At 32.7% G+C, this 18,500-nt stretch overlaps 1 protein-coding gene across 1 annotated transcript; it reads left to right on the top strand.

Moving 5' to 3' along the window:
* The first annotated feature begins 8,586 nt into the window (after window positions 1-8,586).
* Window positions 8,587-17,740, top strand: LOC107930727 (TBC1 domain family member 8B). Its single transcript, XM_016862436.2, has 18 exons — window positions 8,587-9,112; window positions 10,003-10,072; window positions 10,502-11,116; window positions 11,201-11,380; window positions 11,499-11,612; window positions 11,694-11,752; window positions 11,991-12,057; window positions 12,194-12,245; window positions 12,350-12,442; window positions 12,604-12,687; window positions 12,787-13,193; window positions 14,014-14,075; window positions 15,251-15,320; window positions 15,775-15,855; window positions 15,949-16,050; window positions 16,483-16,607; window positions 16,824-16,941; window positions 17,132-17,740. The coding sequence occupies exons 1-18, from the start codon at window positions 9,024-9,026 to the stop codon at window positions 17,318-17,320; spliced, it is 2,577 nt and encodes an 858-aa protein (XP_016717925.2). The 5' UTR covers window positions 8,587-9,023; the 3' UTR covers window positions 17,321-17,740.
* The last annotated feature ends 760 nt before the right edge of the window (window positions 17,741-18,500 follow it).

Here is an 18,500-nt window from a genome sequence, read left to right as displayed (position 1 = left end):
GGTTTGTCTTATCTCCGAACATCGAATTCTATGGAGATCCGGCTTTTATCCGAACCCGAATGACAATATCAGATGAATGCACAATATGGATTGTTGCAGAAGTTAATATAAAACGTAGGCTCCTTTTAGTAGTTAAGAAGGTTTTCATATTCTCAGCTCTTTGAAACTTTAGTTGGTTAAAGGCACTGCTGTGCTGATCGAGTCACTGAACCATGGTCGATATTGCGGTGTTTCTTCGAGCTCTTGTTTCGGGAATATTAGAAAATTAGTTGGTTTTTTTATGGTTGTTTGAATTGGATTGGACCAGTTAGGTTGGACTATAAATTAATTGGGTATCGATTCAGAGAAAGGGATTAGATCAGTTGATCTGGAAATTAAGTATAGACCGATTGAATTGAGTTGTTGAATTAGATTTTTTATTTTATTTATAAATTTTTAATAATTTATTTAATTGAATAAAACGGATGGACTAATCGAACTGGTTGGATCAGTTAGATTAGCGAATCAATGGCATGGCTAGTTCGACCACTATTTTTATTTTCTGCAGACTTTGTTTTTCAATATTCTTAGTAACTCTTTTTGAACTAGGGTTTATCTACAAATTCCATTCGCTTTTGATGAATTCTAAGGAATTACTAAATCGAGATTTATGTTTTGACAAAACTAAACCGAACTGGTCAGTTGAATTAAAAATTGAAAATTCAACAAGTGACATATAATCAAAATAGTTAGAATTTTTTATTTTTTAATAAAAAATTTTGAATTTTTGCTCATTTTGATTTTTTTAAATATATATTAAAAATATTTATGAATTTTAATTAATATTAATTTATTCTTTTTAATTTTTTAACATCCGAATTGATTTTTTTAATATTGCAAAAAAGGTTTAATGCCAGAATTTAAGATAAAGGAATAAAGAAAAAAGCTGCAGAGGACGAAATTGGAATTTTTTAGCTTTTTAGACGCTGCCTTTTTTAAGGACTACATTACGAGTAGTATAATATCCAATGAAGCTAAACCCTAAATTTAACTTGTTTTTAAAATAATTTTAGAATCCTAATTTCAAGACCTATAAATAGGAAATCCTGCTTCATATAAAAGCAAAACAAGTCTTCTATATTCTACTTTAGCCTACGTACTTAACTATCTCAAAATTCTAATTTCAAAGCATAACGTGATTACTTTCTGTTTATGAAAATTCGAACGAGGACATGTTGCTGACAATGCAACCACTTTGGAGTATCCCATTGTGGCTTGACTTCACAATTTTAGATCTGCTTGACAACAAAATCACTCATCAAGTAATACAAGCTGGTTTCTATCACGTTAGTTGAGCTGAAACAAGTACTTTTGCATCGTTTTTCAACTATGCTTTGGTTGAGCGATGGGGACTCAAACTTTATACATTTCGTCTCTCATGTGACGAAGTGACAATAAAATGGAAATATGCAGCATTAGTGAATGGGTTTCTAGTAGATGGGAAATTTTAAACACAAATTGAGACAGATCATTTATCCAGTATTTGGAATAAGTATTAACCTTCAATTCGATTTCCAACGACTTCAAATTAAGTTAAAATTGTTAAAGACCCCTATCAGCGTCTCCCATTGAATGTAAAATCCGATGGTACAACACCTCCAACTATTATCAATTTTCCAAATGCCATACAATTAGGGGTTTGCCATTTTGACATGTCTACGACTCTACGTAGTGCACCATGGAAGGTGTACAGAGCGGAGAATGAGGAAGTGAAAGACTATCTTGTGATTTTACAATTGTAGGATGATATTTACTAAAATTTAAGACGAGAAGATGTTATTAACTAAAATTTATTATTTTTATTTCACTTGGAAATAGAGTTAATTTTACAATAAAATCATACATATAATTAATTATTCAGAAAGAAAGTATGAATAATGAAATTTAGAAATGATTAAATTGCAAAAAATTAAAAGTTGAAGGACTAAAAGTGTAAATTTACCATTTCTGGAAAAAGGTTAAAAAGTTTAAGAATTTTTTTAATGAATGTGACATGGGGATATATTGACATGTGAAGTTGGAAAATTGAGATAAGGACTGGATTGAATAAAGTGGAAAAGTATAAGGACTAAAGTATAATTTTCTCATTTTATGGAAGAGGGACTTAAATGAAAATATTCCATTTCTAATTGATATTTAGAGGTGTAAATGAGATAGAGAAGGAGAGTTTGTAGAAATTAAGGTTGAAATGTGGTGAAATTTGATTGGCTGGTGAAATATGGAATAAATTGAAATAAAAAGAAAAGTTTAGAATTTTCTAAACATATGGAAGGCAGAACAGCAGCTTGGGACAACAAAATTAAGAGGAAAAGAAAGAAATTTCATGCATTTTTCTTGAGGTTTTACTTAAAACCATAGCCTAATTCATATCCTAGAGTGTTATGAGATCATTTTCTACCATGGAAATCACTCTGTTGAAGGAGAAAGTGAATGAAAGCATAGGAAAGTGAAAAAACAGGTAAGTAATTAATTGAATTCAAGTTTGTTTATTTTAATTAAGATGTTTGAGTATGAATTTCATATGAAGTTGATTGAAGTGAAGTAAAGATATCAATTAAAATTTAATTACAAAGTGAATAGATGTAGTATAGTGAAATTGTTGTGGACAGGACTAAATTGAATAATACGTAAAATTTCGATATGTGAATAAATATTATAATAAATGGATTAAATGAAGTGTTAAGTGGTAGTAAATAAAGTGTGAAGTGATATAATAATTATTGAATTTTTATGAATTTAAGGACTAAATTATAAAATGTTCAAAAGTTACTATGTGTGCTAAAATAGTGAAATAAAATATTTAAATGTTGTAAGAAAGTAAAGTGCTTGATGATAATGAATTGAAATCTAAAGTGCCGAGTGTTGTGAATATATGTTATGTTTATATTTTTGTGAATTGTGAGTAAGGTGAATATGTGAAGTAAAAATATAGTGGACGTGTTTATGTGATTCAAAGTGATATATGTGTGATGTATAAACTATGTTATATGAAAGTGATATGTGAATAAATGTCTCGGTGAACTTAGAGGAAATATGATATATGATAATGAAATGATTTTGGAGTTGAGAAGGGCTGGGAGTACGGATGGGGACCTGGTGATAAAGGGGTCCGGAGGGAATTAGATGAGGAGTATTGGGTTATGTGATGTGTTTCTTGCATATTTTTCTGAAGTTCTCATTATCAAAGTTTCGTTATAGGCCGAGAGTTTGTGTTTGGCATGAATCTTTGTAATGTATCGAAATTATTGAATTCTTCTTAGATTTATTGAGGATTGCAACATTGATATGTGAAAGTAAAAGTATTATAGTGATATGTGTTTCAGTAATACAAAATGAATTCAATGTTAAATGAAACATGTGAATTAATTGTTTATGTTATGTTTGTGACAGGGGAAAAAAGATTCTCTCCCAACAACAACTACAAAACAATTTAAAATAATTTAAAAAACCAAAATATTTATAAAAAAATTCAAAAGTTATATTTTTATAAAAAAAATTATGAAAATAAAAAATTCTAAAGAATATATAAATTTTTTTAAATAATAATTTTGAGACTTAAATAAATAAAATTTATAATACTAAAATAACTTATTTTGCTTTGAAAGAGTTCCCAAATATATATGACTTCAAATTTATGTGCTCTAATATGAAATTAGTTATATTATAACAATATTTTAATTTGACATATTTAACTCGAACAATTTTACTCGATTCGATTCGAAAAAAAATTCAAATAAAATTTGAATGATAAAATAAGATTTGTCAACTCAAAATTTTTTCACTCGATTCGACATGATTTGATCGAACTCTCACTTTAATGATTCACATCATTCCCACATCTTTTCATGCCCTTACTTTGTGATTATAATTTTTTATATCTTTATTAATCTTTCAATAACTTTTTAATATTTTAAATAACTTATATAATGTTTTTATAATATTTATAATATTATATTTTGTATAATTTAAAAAATAATTTATTTTTAACGTAACATATAAAATAAGATAATCTCACGTCAACAATAAATACTTATACATTACTATACATGTTTAGAGATTAAAGTTACATATAAACATAAAACTTGTAAATTAATAAAAAGTTCATAATTGATGGATTAATCGACTTAAATGCAAAATATTTTTTTGTGTATTTACTGTTATTACAATGATGCCATGTTAGTATTATTTTGATACAAATATATAAATAATAATTTATGTAATTCGTTGTTAATATTATGATATATAAAGTATAATGTTTAAATATTTTTACGTAATTAATATAAATTATCTGTTAAAACTTAATTTAAATACATAAATTGTTGTTAATATAAAACGAGGAGTAAATTTATAATTTAATATTTAAACTAGTTTTTAAGAAGTTGAAAATTAGAATTTTTAATTTTCTTATAATTTGTTTTGAAAAACTATTTATTTAGTATAATTTATTATTTAAAAAATTGAATTATTTGAAAAATATTTTTTAAATTTAACCCTAAACAGACCCTTACTCATCCTAAAAAAATACACAAATATATTACAACAAACTTATCAAATAAATAAGAAATATATTATCTATTACTTTAGATAAATTAGAACAAGTTTATACCACTGTATATATACAAGTGCTTAGAGTTTATGTTTCGAGACATACTTTGATACTTGAGTCAATAAACAGTAAAATTTAAAGATGATTTTTTTAAGGATATTGTTAGAATTATGTGACCCAAATTCTAAGAGATTACTTGCAAGTCAAGTTAAACAAAAATATATTTTCTTTCTAGAAGATTTAGTATTTATTAGTATAATATATTTAGCATTTATTAGTATAGTTTATTTGACTTACTATTTTAGCCTATAAATAGGCTCCTTTACAATCTTAGAATTAAGAGACACACATTAGATTAGAACTCATAACACATTCAGAGAATTTTGTGTTTACGTTTGAGGGTTCTTTGTTTTTCGGGTTTTTGGAGTTTAGTTTTTATCTCCATCTTTTGTACTCTTCATTCTTTTGCCATTATAGTAAAATTATCTTTGCCCGTGGTTTTTTATCCTCTTTTGAGGGGTTTTTCCACGTTAAATTCGTGTGTTCATCTTCTCAATTTCTTCTACTATTTTTACTTGTTCGTTGCTTAATCGGGACGATCCTAACAAGTGGTATCAGAGCTAGTTTAACTTTCATAGATCAGCCCGGTCAGAGATGGCAGCAACAAGGTTTGAAATTGAGAAGTTCGATGGTGAGACAAATTTCAATCTGTGGCAAGTTCGGATGATGGCAATTCTAGTTCAAAATGGCTTGAAAAAGGTTGTTACAGGGAAAAAGCCTGAGAATCTAAATCAAACAGAATGGGAAGAGCTTGATGAAAAGGCCTTGTCTGCAATCCAGTTGTGCCTCGCGAATACAGTATTGCAGAAGGTATTGATGGAGAAGACCTCATTCGCCTTGTGGAAAAGGTTAGAAACTCTTTATGCGACTAAGTCTCTAGCTAACCGTTTAGTGTTGAAACAACGTCTATTTACGTTTCGCATGAACGAAGGTGAGCTTCTTAAAGATCACATCAGTCAATTCATTACTCTTTTAAATGATTTAAAGAACGTTGAGGTTTATATTGACGATGAAGATCAAGCTATGCTATTATTGTGCTCTTTACCCTCTTCATACAAGTCTTTCAGGGAGACCCTGATTTATGGCAGAGACAAACTCTCGTTCGAAGATGTGAAGGGTCATTTGTTGAGTAGAGACAAACTCGACAATGAGTTTGATTTGAATAGCAAAGCAGATAGACAAGCTTCCGTTTTGGTAGCATCAAAGAAACGAGACAAAAGGTGTCGCTATTGCAAAAAGTTAGGTCACGTCAAAGCAGATTGTTATAAACTGCGAAATAAAAGAGCTGCTGAGAGTAACGAGGAAGATGTAGCTGGTGCTAATTTGGTCGATGAAGGCGGTGATGATTTCTTGTTAGTGTCAACGAGCGATAACTCCAAGCTTACGCCTGAGTGGATCCTAGATTCAGGATGTTCTTTCCACATGTGTCCCAATAGAGAATGGTTCTCCACATACAGTTCAGTTGAAGGTGGAGTTGTGCACATGGGAAACGATTCATCTAGTAAAATAATCGGTATTGGTACTGTTAAAATTAGGATACACGATGGGACGATTAGGACACTCTCAGATGTCAGGTATGTACCTGATTTACGAAAGAATCTCATCTCCTTGAGTATTTTAGACTTGAAAGGATGCAGAATCAACATCGAGTCGAACGACATTAAAGTATCTCGTGGAGCTTTCGTTTTGTTAAAAGGTAAAAGAACCGGCAGTCTTTATATTCTGGAAGGTTCTACAGTGACCGGTGAAATCGGACGTCCCTCGTCCGTTACGGAGTCAAAGTCAACTCATTTGAAGCGGAGGCAACTTGGTCATAGGAGGGAAAAAGGTATGACTGTTTCGTTGAAGAGAGGTTCTCTTTTGGATGCAGATTTTGAAAAGTTAGGGCACTGTATTCGTGAAAATCAGACCCGGGTTAGTTTTGATTTGGCAGTGCACAAGTCGAAGGCTAGAAGTCTTCCAGCTTCTAAGCATAGATTCGACTCAGTTAATTCCCTGCATAGTTCAAGATAGGCCCGTGGCGGGTTTTGGCAAAGATGGCATTGAAAGAATTCGTGTCAAGGTGGAGATTGTTAGAATTATGTGACCCAAATTCTAAGAGATTGCTTGTAAGTCAAGTTAAACAAAAATATATTTTCTTTCTAGAAGATTTAGTATTTATTAGTATAATATATTTAGCATTTATTCGTATAGTTTATTTGACTTACTAATTTAGCCTATAAATAGGCTCCTTTACAATCTTAGAATTAAGAGACACCCATTAGATTAGAACTCATAACACATTCAGAGAATTTTGTGTTTACGTTTGAGGGTTCTTTGTTTTTCGGGTTTTTGGGGTTTAGTTTTTATCTCCATCTTTTGTACTCTTCATTCTTTTGCCATTATAGTAAAATTATCTTTGCCCGTGGTTTTTTATCCTCTTTTGAGGGGTTTTTCCACGTTAAATTTGTGTGTTCATCTTCTCAATTTCTTCTACTATTTTTACTTATTCGTTGCTTATTCGGGACGATCCTAACAGATATGTATATATTTTAGTTAAAATATGTAATTAGTCTCTAATTTTGTTTATAACTTGGCATGTTGATTAGGCTGTCTTCGTATAATGTGACATATGATTAACGAAAAATAAACATGTTAAATTGATAAATTTTGACGGAAACTATCAACGATGATGATGATTGAATTAAGATTTTTAAATTGTAAAAATATGATGATTGAATTTTTAACTTTAGAGTATAATGATTAAATCTTTAATTCTATAAAAATATAGGGACTAATAATACAATTTAACCGTATATATTTCATGGGATAAGGGTGATTTTTTAGGCTGTTGATAGCACAAGACCACATGAAAGCAATGACATTTCATTGCATGTGATTGGGTTGAGAGATGTCCTTAATTGTGTCTTCAACCATTTTGCTAGTCCCCCACTAGACCTATGTAAGTACTATTTGTTTGGATTGGATTGATTGTTACTCAAATATTATATATTAGTTGGACATTTGTGGAGGCTTGTTAGTAATAAATTTGTTAAATTCTATTTCTGTTAAGACACGCATCAACATAAAAAGTAGTTTAAGAGACATTTATGGATAGCCTTTTACCTTGTACCAATTGATCGGATATCATTGGAATTTTCATTGGGCCACTCATTGAACTCTCTCTAAGGCCATCCGCTTTTAGTAGTTTGCTTGTATCCCTCAGGGAGATCACTAAAGGATTACTGAGTCATATCAATCTCGTACTAACTCAAGAAAGGGAATATTAAAGCTGGTCTATGCGGCACTACGCTTGACGATAATAGACATATGTTAAAGATATGTGACCCAAATTCTTGTATGTGACCCAAATTCTTATTAACCTTACTACATTACTTCTATTTGATTTTGATTAGAATATAATTTTACAAACCTATAAATAGACGTAGTCGTCTCTCTTCTGCCCATGGTTTTTCCCGAAAGGGTTTCTACATAAATCTATGTGTTCTATTTTTTTTTCTTTACGATATATTGCCATTATCGACATTCTATTATCACAACATATAATAGAGCTACCACTTGGTCAACCACACAATCAGGCACCATCAAGTAAAGCTCTCAGCACGCAATGTAGAAATGATCTTTTTCCCCCTTTCCTCTCCGGCCTCCCATAAGCCTTTTACCCTAAGCATTCTACAGCCTCCTCTTCCTCTCCTTTCTATTCTAGCTCTCCGTCTATTATAAGTGAATCAGTCTCCTTATCACGACTATTTTCTACTTCTTGTGTTTTCATTTGTTGATTCTCAAGACCAATAAAATTAAATATATTTTTTTAAAATTTCACTAATAATCAAAATAATTAAAAATAATTATACATGATGAAACTCCGAATAAAAGTAAGGCCACGTTGGCCAAAAATTTTGTTTTAAATTGTCTGATAAACTTACTGAATAGACCAATAGCAGCCATTGTTTAGAAACCGCTCGTCGCATGTTGGTTTAACCTTACCACCTAAACAAATGTTTCCGTTTTACTCATTTTCCCAAGCTTCAATTAAACTCATTAATTTTTCTATTTTTAATTAATTTTTATAATTTTCAAAGAAAGAATTGCCCAAATCAATCAATGCCTTCTTTGTCCCTCTTCTTCCATCTCTAATATTAATCTCTCGCCTGCCCTTTTTTTTATATTTCCACCATCGTCACTCTCCTTTCTCTCACTCTCCCTCGCTTTCTTTCCTCCCAAACAGCCAAACTTGAACTCCCTCTCTTTCTTTTATCCTTTTTAACGTTAGCAGAATTTCAAGCAGAAGTCCGAAAATTCCTCTCGTTCGTCACCGACATCGCTCCTTTAATTTCTCTCACGGACCAATCAAATCGATCCACGTCAGCAGGAAGCAATGAGATCCTCCTCCTCCACCGCCGCCGCCGCCATCATTTCAACTACCAACAAAGGCGTAAACCCCGTTATAGCATTCGAACACAAGAGGTATGCTCTTTTCGCCATCTGTCCCCTCGATTTCTCTCTTTATCTGATCCGTTATAGTTTTGAATCTTTTGATTAGATCTTTCTTTTTCCTTTTTTTTTAAGTCAAACTTTTTGGACTTCTTTTTGACCGCGAATATTTTATCCGTTCTTCTTGATTTGAATTTGATGATCTGAAATGTGATTTAGTTTTTATGAACAGATTTGGATGGAAAAATAGTAACATGTATTGTTTGCTTGTGTAAACTCCGCAATCTTTGGGTGCCGATTGAAGGTGAATTCAAGATCTTATTGAACTGGTCACAATTTGGTTTAGTAATCGAGGAATGTGGTGGCTGGCCGCTAGTAATTTATGTTAGCTTTTGCTGAGAACGTTGTTGGAGTCCATGATCTTTTATTGATATCTTTTCTTTTTCATGTATTGTAGTTTGATTTTTTGAGCAAATTGGTGTAAATTGAATGACATTGGAAAGTAGAGAAGTTTAGTTTTGACTATATTTTGTTGTGTGACCACTGGCCACTGGTGTAACTGGGTAAGGTTGGAGAAGGATTACGGGTTATTTGAGCCGTATTTGGTTAAAATTATATGCTATTTCACTTTTGGTTTTATGTTTATGCTCATTTCTCAATAAGTTATCTCGATTTGAATTTGATAACCTTACAGATAAGTTTAAGCTAGTCTTTGTTTTTGAATGTTGTGGTAATCAGTGTGGGAATGTGATTGTTGGAGAGCTGATCGGAAGTAGTTTAAGGTTTTTTTTTTTGTTTTTGCTTAACTGGAATTTTTTCTATAATTTGTTTGTGTGTGTATTGGAATGATATGTTGTTAGTGTGAGCTATGAAGGTTTTTTTTTTAAAAATTTGGAGGTTACTGAGGAGTTTATTACTGACAGGGATGCATATGGATTTGCGGTGAGACCTCAGCATGTGCAAAGGTACAGAGAATATGCTAATATCTACAAGGTATTTTCTTGAGTCTCCTGATTTTATGCCTTTTTATTTTAAATCATCATCTATTTTCAGCCGTTGCGTAAAAGGGAAAGTACGATAAAATGCCAAGCAGCCAACTCATATATCATGGTGGATATCAAATAATTTGTCTCACTCTCTGACTTAGTTAGAAATGGTTGATGTGTTGCAGAGTTATTTTCTGAAACTGAAAATACCTTAAGCAATTAAATTCTGTTAAGACTGAACATATTTCCTGTAGACCTCTTTTTCCCTACCTCTCTCCCACATTCTTATGGGCCTTGAATGACAACAAGCTCAATGGTTCAGGTCTTTGATTTAGTTGCTTTAACTAGTTTCTGATAAACCGACTGGAGATCAATGGAAATAAGTTCACCTAATATGAATTAAATGTTTAGATCCTGTCTATTCCCATGACTTTAGGAAGAAGAGGAGGAAAGATCAGATAGGTGGAATGATTTCTTGGAACGTCAAGCCGAGTCTGCTCAATTGCCAGTCAATGGGAGACCTTCAGAGGAAGGCAAGGAGACCTCACATGCTGCTGAGGATGGGGACAGTGAAGTAAAGAAGGGCACTGAAAAAGATGATTTATGTGAAAGGAAGTCTGGTTCTGATAATCTGTCTGAGAATGATACAGAAAAGGAGAAGGTTCAGTCTGCACCAGAGAAAAAAGTTCATCGGATCCAAATATGGACTGAAATTAGACCGTCGCTTCAGGCCATTGAAGATATGATGAGTGTTCGTGTAAAGAAGAAATGCATTCTATCAAAAGATGAGCAAAAAACCAGTCAAGGAAAGCCGTTAAATCCTACTGAAGATGCTAGATCCCCAAAGGGAGCATCAGAGGAGGATTCTGATGATGAATTTTATGATGCAGAGAGATCTGACCCAGTTCAGGATTCCCCTACAAGTGGCAGCGGAAGTACCAGAACGGGTGGTGGTGCTGATGATGCAGCTCCTACAGAATCTTTATTTCCCTGGAAGGAAGAGTTGGAAGTTCTTGTTCGTGGTGGAGTACCAATGGCTCTTAGGGGAGAGGTACTTTATTTGATCTACTGTCATTCTCTCTTTATTTTCCACATTATTTTCTACCTTCCTCTCTCATGAAGATGGACATTTCAGCTTTGGCAAGCCATTGTTGGTGTGAGGGCTCGCAGAGTGGAGAACTATTACCAGGATCTACTAGCTAATGAAACTAACTGTGGCAACAACACTGAACAACAGAGGTTGCAATCAGACAGTAAGGGTTCAACTACTGAGTCCATAGGTGGGCCTGAGAAGTGGAAGGGGCAGATTGAGAAGGTTGTTTCATCGGCAGTTTTTTTCAATTCTAGTTTTAGTTTCTTCTGCCACTGGTGCTACCTGTTTGTTTTGTGTTATTAATTTGAGTCTCCTAATCGATTAGTGGTTCTAAAAACAGGATTTGCCTCGAACATTCCCAGGTCACCCTGCCCTTGACGATGATGGTAGGAATGCTTTGAGACGGTTGCTTACTGCTTATGCTCGACATAATCCCTCAGTTGGCTACTGTCAGGTATTAAGCTCTGAAATATGTTAGTTACAGTCATGCTTCATGTGTTTTGGCTTTTTTGGAATAAGTATTTTTCTCATGCAGGCCATGAATTTCTTTGCTGCCTTGTTACTATTACTGATGCCCGAAGAGAATGCCTTCTGGTAGGTTTGGAGATGGTTGAGAATTTCCTTGCGGATCTATTATTCCTTGTTCTATCTGTTGAATTGTTTTTTTCTAAGGTTACAGATCTGAGCATATTTTGTTGGAGAAACATTATTTACATGCTTTCTTATGTTTATTTGGTGGGATCCTCTAAGTTTTATGGGGAAACATAGCATTTAATCTTATAGTAAGTGCACTGTTGGCTTTCTATTTTCTAAGTTGTGGTATACATTTCAGGACTTTGATGGGCATTATTGATGACTATTTTGATGGCTATTACTCAGAGGAAATGATTGAGTCTCAGGTAATATTTGTCCAACTCTTTTTCTCCTTGTTAGTTGATTTATGCTATCTGCTTTCTCCTAAATGAGAATGTTAAATGATTGATGGAATAATTATGCTTTAGATAACTGTCCTGGTAACTTGTGGCCTTTTGTTAGGTTGACCAACTTGTTTTTGAGGAGTTGGTGCGCGAGAGATTTCCCAAACTGGGTCTGTTTTTTCAATATTTGTTCTTTTGTGTTTGAAATTTCATATATGTTATCTTTCCATTGCTTTTTTGGCAGTTTATAATTTACATTTTTATGTTTCTGCAGTCAATCATCTTGATTATCTGGGAGTGCAGGTGGCATGGGTTACTGGACCGTGGTTCCTTTCCATTTTTATGAATATGCTTCCATGGGAAAGTGGTTAGGTTTCATGCTGTGTCTTCTATCAGTCGAACAGTTTATCATTGGAATTTTCTGTCATAATTGGTGCTTTTGTTTCTAATTTACTGATGCTGCACTCATTTAATAATTGGCATCACCAGTGCTTAATTACAGCTTCCTGCTGTACTTTTTCATTACAGTGCTTCGAGTCTGGGATGTGCTCCTCTATGAAGGAAATCGTGTCATGCTTTTTAGGACAGCACTTGCTTTAATGGAGTTATATGGTATGGGGTGAAAGACATGAGTATTTTGACTTTAATGATATCTTTAAAGTGACAAATAAGCTGTTTTAAACTGCACAATGTAACTTAATTTTCTTACAGGCCCTGCACTGGTTACAACTAAGGATGCAGGAGATGCTGTTACCTTGTTACAGTCATTGGCTGGCTCAACATTCGACAGCAGCCAACTTGTATTGACAGCTTGTATGGGTTATCAAAATGTAAATGAGAAAAGATTACATGATTTAAGAGAGAAGCATCGATCAGCTGTAATAGCTGCAGTTGAGGAAAGATCAAAGGGGCTTCAAGCTTGGAGGGATTCTCAGGGCCTAGCATCTAAGCTATATAATTTTAAGCAGGATCCTAAGTCCATGATTATGGAAACAAATAAGACAAAAGCAAATGGGGATCTCTCTCATTCTGAGTCTGGTTCCACAAACTCTGACGAAGTTCTTATTAGTCTGACTGGAGATGCTGACACAGGGGCTGTTCCAGATCTTCAAGAGCAGGTAGCATATACATTTACCCTTTCTCTGAACACTATATGCAAATATGCAATTGTTTAATGTTGCATTTCCTCTGTGAGTTGATGAGTCTTTGTTCCTTGGCCTGTAGACAAAATACAATATATACATGATGACTTGCATGTGCTGTTTGCCCTGTAAAGTGGAAATATAATATATAATTTGAATAACATAATTTATTCTAATCTTATGTCCTGAGTTTTTTTCTGGTTTAATGCAATGGCTAGAGTGACCCTAGATTTAACAAAAGATATTTCAGAAGGATTCATGTTCAATCACACGTTCGAATTTAGGGGTTAGTTGAAATTCCATATTGCATGCATATGTGAGATTGTGACATGAACTCTCTTTCTAGTGTCAATTTCTTAGAGCGATATAGATACTATTTTTATTAAATCATTATCAATGATTAGATCTATTGATCTGCCTGAGTGGATTTGTTTCATTGAGTACACTGATTCTGTGGACCTAACAAAATTTTTTGAAAGGATGTTGCTTGTTGGATTTATATGTAGTTGCAAAAAGACATGGGAGGCTAAGCCCTAATTCATAACCCTATTTCCTAAAATATAAGCCCTAATTTATATTAGCATAAAACCTAATTCATGTTACAAAATCCCTATTTTATAATCCCTAATTTGTCAACCCAAACTGTAAACCCTAATCATAAACACTAATTGATCAATAACCCTAATTTATCATCCCCAAACCATAATCCCTAAACCTAAACCCTTGTATTGTGAGATTTTATTGGCCTCTTGTGATGTTTTCATATTCTTAATTTGTTATAAATAATTGTGTGCAGGTTGTGTGGTTAAAAGTTGAGTTGTGCAGGTTGCTAGAAGAGAAAAGATCAGCTGTCCTCAGGTTAAATTTATATCATCTCTATGGTTTGCATGTTTTGCTATATGCCGTGTAATAGAGAGCTAGATTTGTGTTTTTGGTTTAAGATCTATTACTAACTTGCCTCCTAACCTTTCTTATACATGGACATATCTAAGCTACATCATAATGGCCTATAAACTGGACATGCCTACCTCATGCCTACCTACTTAGGATGTTTTTATTTTATGGAAAATGATTTATAGAAAGTAATTTCTGCAATTTTTTGTGTTTGTTTAATGGAAGATAGCTTGGCTAATGAAAATGACTCTTACTGGTTAACGGAAAATAAGTCTTTTTTTATGAAATTGTCTTCCAAAGGGTAAGACAATTTCTGGACAAGAGTTCCCATATGAGTAATATGATTTTTAGATGAAAATTAACTTGAATCGTGCCAAATTATATTAATAATAATTTTTTTATTCTAATTTTTAAACCTATTAAAATATTGATTTTAAATATAATTATTTTTAATATTATTAAAAATAAATATTTATATTTAAAATAATATATAATAAATCAAATATATATAATTAATATAATTTATTATTTTAATAAAATTATTTGATATTGCAATTTTATTTTAATACTAAATTTGAACATTAATAATACTTTTTAACATTCTAAATATTTTATTGAAAAATATTTACATTAATACTTTAATAATGGATATAGATTATAATTTATAAACACTTTTAGTAATAAATATTTTATAATACAAAATATGAATATTTGTTTAAATCTTGGTTAGTTTCAATTATCCTTTCCTGCTCGAATGTACTGCTTTTCACTCTCATTCATGTAATCTCAAATTTAAAAACTTATGCATTGATTATTATAAGATAAATTTTTATTGTCAAATTAATCCTTCGACAATATTTTGTAACAAATGTAATTTATGTTGTGTTTGTTTCATTGGGAACAACTTTCAAAAAAGTTATTTTACGTTGAATCATACAAACACAAAAAGCTTTAAGTTTTTCTAGAAAATCCATCAATCTTCCAAAAATCATTTCTCGGAAGTTTTCAGTGAAATGAACACATGCTTAATCTTTTTATTTATGTTGGAATTTGTGGATTATTTGTTTTAAAATAATCTTTATTCTATGGAAGCTTGATGAATGCAACCAACAATCTTGCGTCTTTCTAATTTGTATCAGATCTGAGGAGCTGGAAACGGCTTTGATGGAGATGGTAAAGCAGGATAATCGGCGCCAATTAAGTGCTAGGGTAAAATGGAAGATCTTCATTCGTGGCAGTTCCTTTGGCATGAATAGAAATATACGATTGTTGTTCTTGCAATTTTTTCCATTTTCCCTTGCCAGAATTTGCAGCCAATGTTCTAATTTATTCTTAGGACCATTATTGAACTAAAAATCATTCCAATGCCTGCAACTTGTTTGCTTGGCTTTCCTGGAACCTTGGGCCTCTTAGTGGATTCTATGTGTGCATTCTATCACTGTTTACCACAAATTAGACAATTTGATTAATGTTATTACAAGAACTTGCAAAAAAATTGCATTGGAAGGTTGTCATGACTCATGCCTGAATCAATGAAGGACATTGGGCAGTTCGCTTGCAACTTGTATGCTTTGAATGTTTGGTGTTTTGTTGACTTCATAGTTGCTAGGTGTTTTCTTAAGATAAACATTTTGCATATGCTATATCTGCTTCTGATCTTTAGGTGGAGCAATTAGAGCAAGAGGTTGCTGAGCTTCGTATGGCACTTTCTGAGAAGCAGGAACAAGAAAACGCAATGCTTCAGGTTTGACTTGTTTCCTCATGTTCAATTAATGGAGGATTTCTTCTTTTGTTATACATGTCTTGATTATTATAGCATTTGTCTCGCATTTTGTAGGTCCTAATGCGGGTAGAGCAAGATCAAAGGGTGACAGAAGATGCTCGCAGATTTGCTGAACAAGATGCAGCTGCACAAAGATATGCTGTTCAAGTGCTTCAGGTACTCATTATGATCAAACTCTTGTTTTGCTGTGCAACTTTCATCAGTAAATATATGCTCGCAGCGATAAGTCCTTGGTTCTTGAGTTTTACTGAATGCCAATATTCATTTCTATGGTTTGGAAATTATGGGTCTTTTTTAATTACATTGTAAATAAATCATCTTTCCACCAGTGCTGCAGGCAGCGCACTAATGGCTTCAACGTATCTTAATTTTGCTTAAAAATCGTTGCAAACAAGAAAATATTTTGGAAAGCTGTAATTAATTGAACAGTGGAACTTTACTCGAAACGATGTTAGTTGATGTACTCCTGTGTAGAAAATATGCGAGAACATGTTCTTTTCTTTTTTCCTTCTGAAGCATTTCCCTGTGCGAGAACATGTTCTTATGTCTTTACCATATCACAAAAATTCAAAATTTATGCAAATACAGGAAAAGTATGAAGAGGCCACTGCTTCACTAGCTGAAATGGAGAAAAGAGTGGTAATGGCAGAATCAATGTTAGAGGCTACCTTACAGTACCAGTCTGGACAAAGTAAAGTCCAACCTTCTCCACGGTGCGTTAACAACCTTTTGCCAATTTGAAATCCTTTTCCTCATGGGTGAAATATCTTTAGTCAGTCAGTTGGGTCTGTTCAGGGTTCGGGGATCACTCAATAACTAGTTGTTTTTCTTTGATTTGTATCCTTTTTCATTGCTTGAAATGCAATTCAGAAGCTATATACATTTTCCAATTTGATTATAAATCCCTTCTAATAAATATAAGATTGCAGATCATCACACCCTGATTCATCAGCGCGCAGCAATCAAGAGCCTCAACAAGAAATCCCTGCACGGAAAATTAGCATACTTTCTCGACCATTTGGACTCGGCTGGCGTGATAGAAACAAGGTTAGTTTTTTCACAAATTTACTTTCTTTCAAGTTTTTCGATGATCAGATGATTGCTCTGCTGGATTAAACTGATGGGCTGGCTCACAATTGGCAGCTAAGGGAAAAGTTATTATGAGAGTTTTTATTTTGTTCTTTTTACCATAATATTTTATCTGATGTATTAATAAAAGGTTGAATAAACAAAACAGGGAAAGGCCGGTAATGTTGATGGCCCAAATGATGCGAAGCCATCTAACGAGGGTCAGAATACCGAAATCCAGCAGAAAGACACAAATGACAAGGAAACAAACGGCAAGGACACAAATGAGAAGGAACTGAACGGCAGGGACACAGATGACAAGGGAACAAACGACATTGAAGAACAACATAAGGAGTGAGAGAATTGCCGGTTTGTCATGTTAATACTCAGCATTCATATCCATCTTTTGCTGCCTTCAATTCTTCTATTCATTGGCCTCAGTAGATATTTTATTAGCATTGGGGTAATTCAGGAGACCAGTAGTTTGCATCTTTATAATTTTTTACTAGAAACCAAGGTGATATCCATAATCATCAATTGTTTGCTCCATTATTAGATGGTAATTACTAATAATACTTTGTAGAAGTAAAGAGAATGTAAGAACAAGTGTAATCATCCTTTAAGGAGTGATTTCCTGCAAATCCGGGTCTCGAGTTTCGGGCCTTTGTATCGAAAAAGGAAAAGAAACGAGAGATACAAAGGGAATCAACTATAAAGTATATGGTGAAGTTTTGTAATGGTTGTTTTTGATAGATATTTCAAATCCTAGTTCATAGTATGTTGTATGTTTCTGTACAGTTTTCTCTCTAACAGCTCACTTGATAAAAGCCGTATTCAATATTTGGGTTAATGTTATATTTGGCTCCTAAATATATAAATTAAGTTCATTTTGGCATTTAAACCTTTTCTTTTTATGTCACATTAGTCTCGGAATTTTGTAATCTTTTTGTTTGATTTCTGAACTTTAATTTCGTTTCGTTATGGTGTGATGATGCGACCAATTGAGATTGTGCCACATCATCACGTGACATTGTATACTAACTTCTAATTATATATTAATTTTTTAATGATGATGTGATATAATCTCAAATTGTATTATCGAACTGAATTCAAGTTGAAAAATTTAATTGAGAAAAGTTAATGTGAAAAAAAATCAAATATTAAGGTGGACATAATTGTTTTAAAAGAAAAAAAATCACATTAACCAAAATATATTTTGGTATTCTTTTTCTTATACTCGCATAAGAAAATATTTTACACTTAAATTAATTGGTAATAAAGTATAAGAAAGAAATAAGAAAAGAATAATTTAATTTTTTTTATATCTAATATACTGAATATGTATGAATTGATATGATAGATTAGTGTTTTATTAATAAAAAATGAATGCAATTTTCTTTTTTGAAAATATAAATACAAATATTTGGAGGTATTATTTGATTTATTGGTTTAGATATATTGTTTGAGGTGTTGGTGCTGCCAAGACAGTGCCGATGGTGCCCATGACAGGAGCTGCTAGTAGCGTGCAGGTGGTTAGC

Source organism: Gossypium hirsutum, chromosome D10 (assembly GCF_007990345.1).
Source record: "Gossypium hirsutum isolate 1008001.06 chromosome D10, Gossypium_hirsutum_v2.1, whole genome shotgun sequence".
Lineage (NCBI taxonomy): Eukaryota > Viridiplantae > Streptophyta > Magnoliopsida > Malvales > Malvaceae > Gossypium > Gossypium hirsutum.
This window is presented reverse-complemented; position numbering and strand designations above follow the sequence as displayed.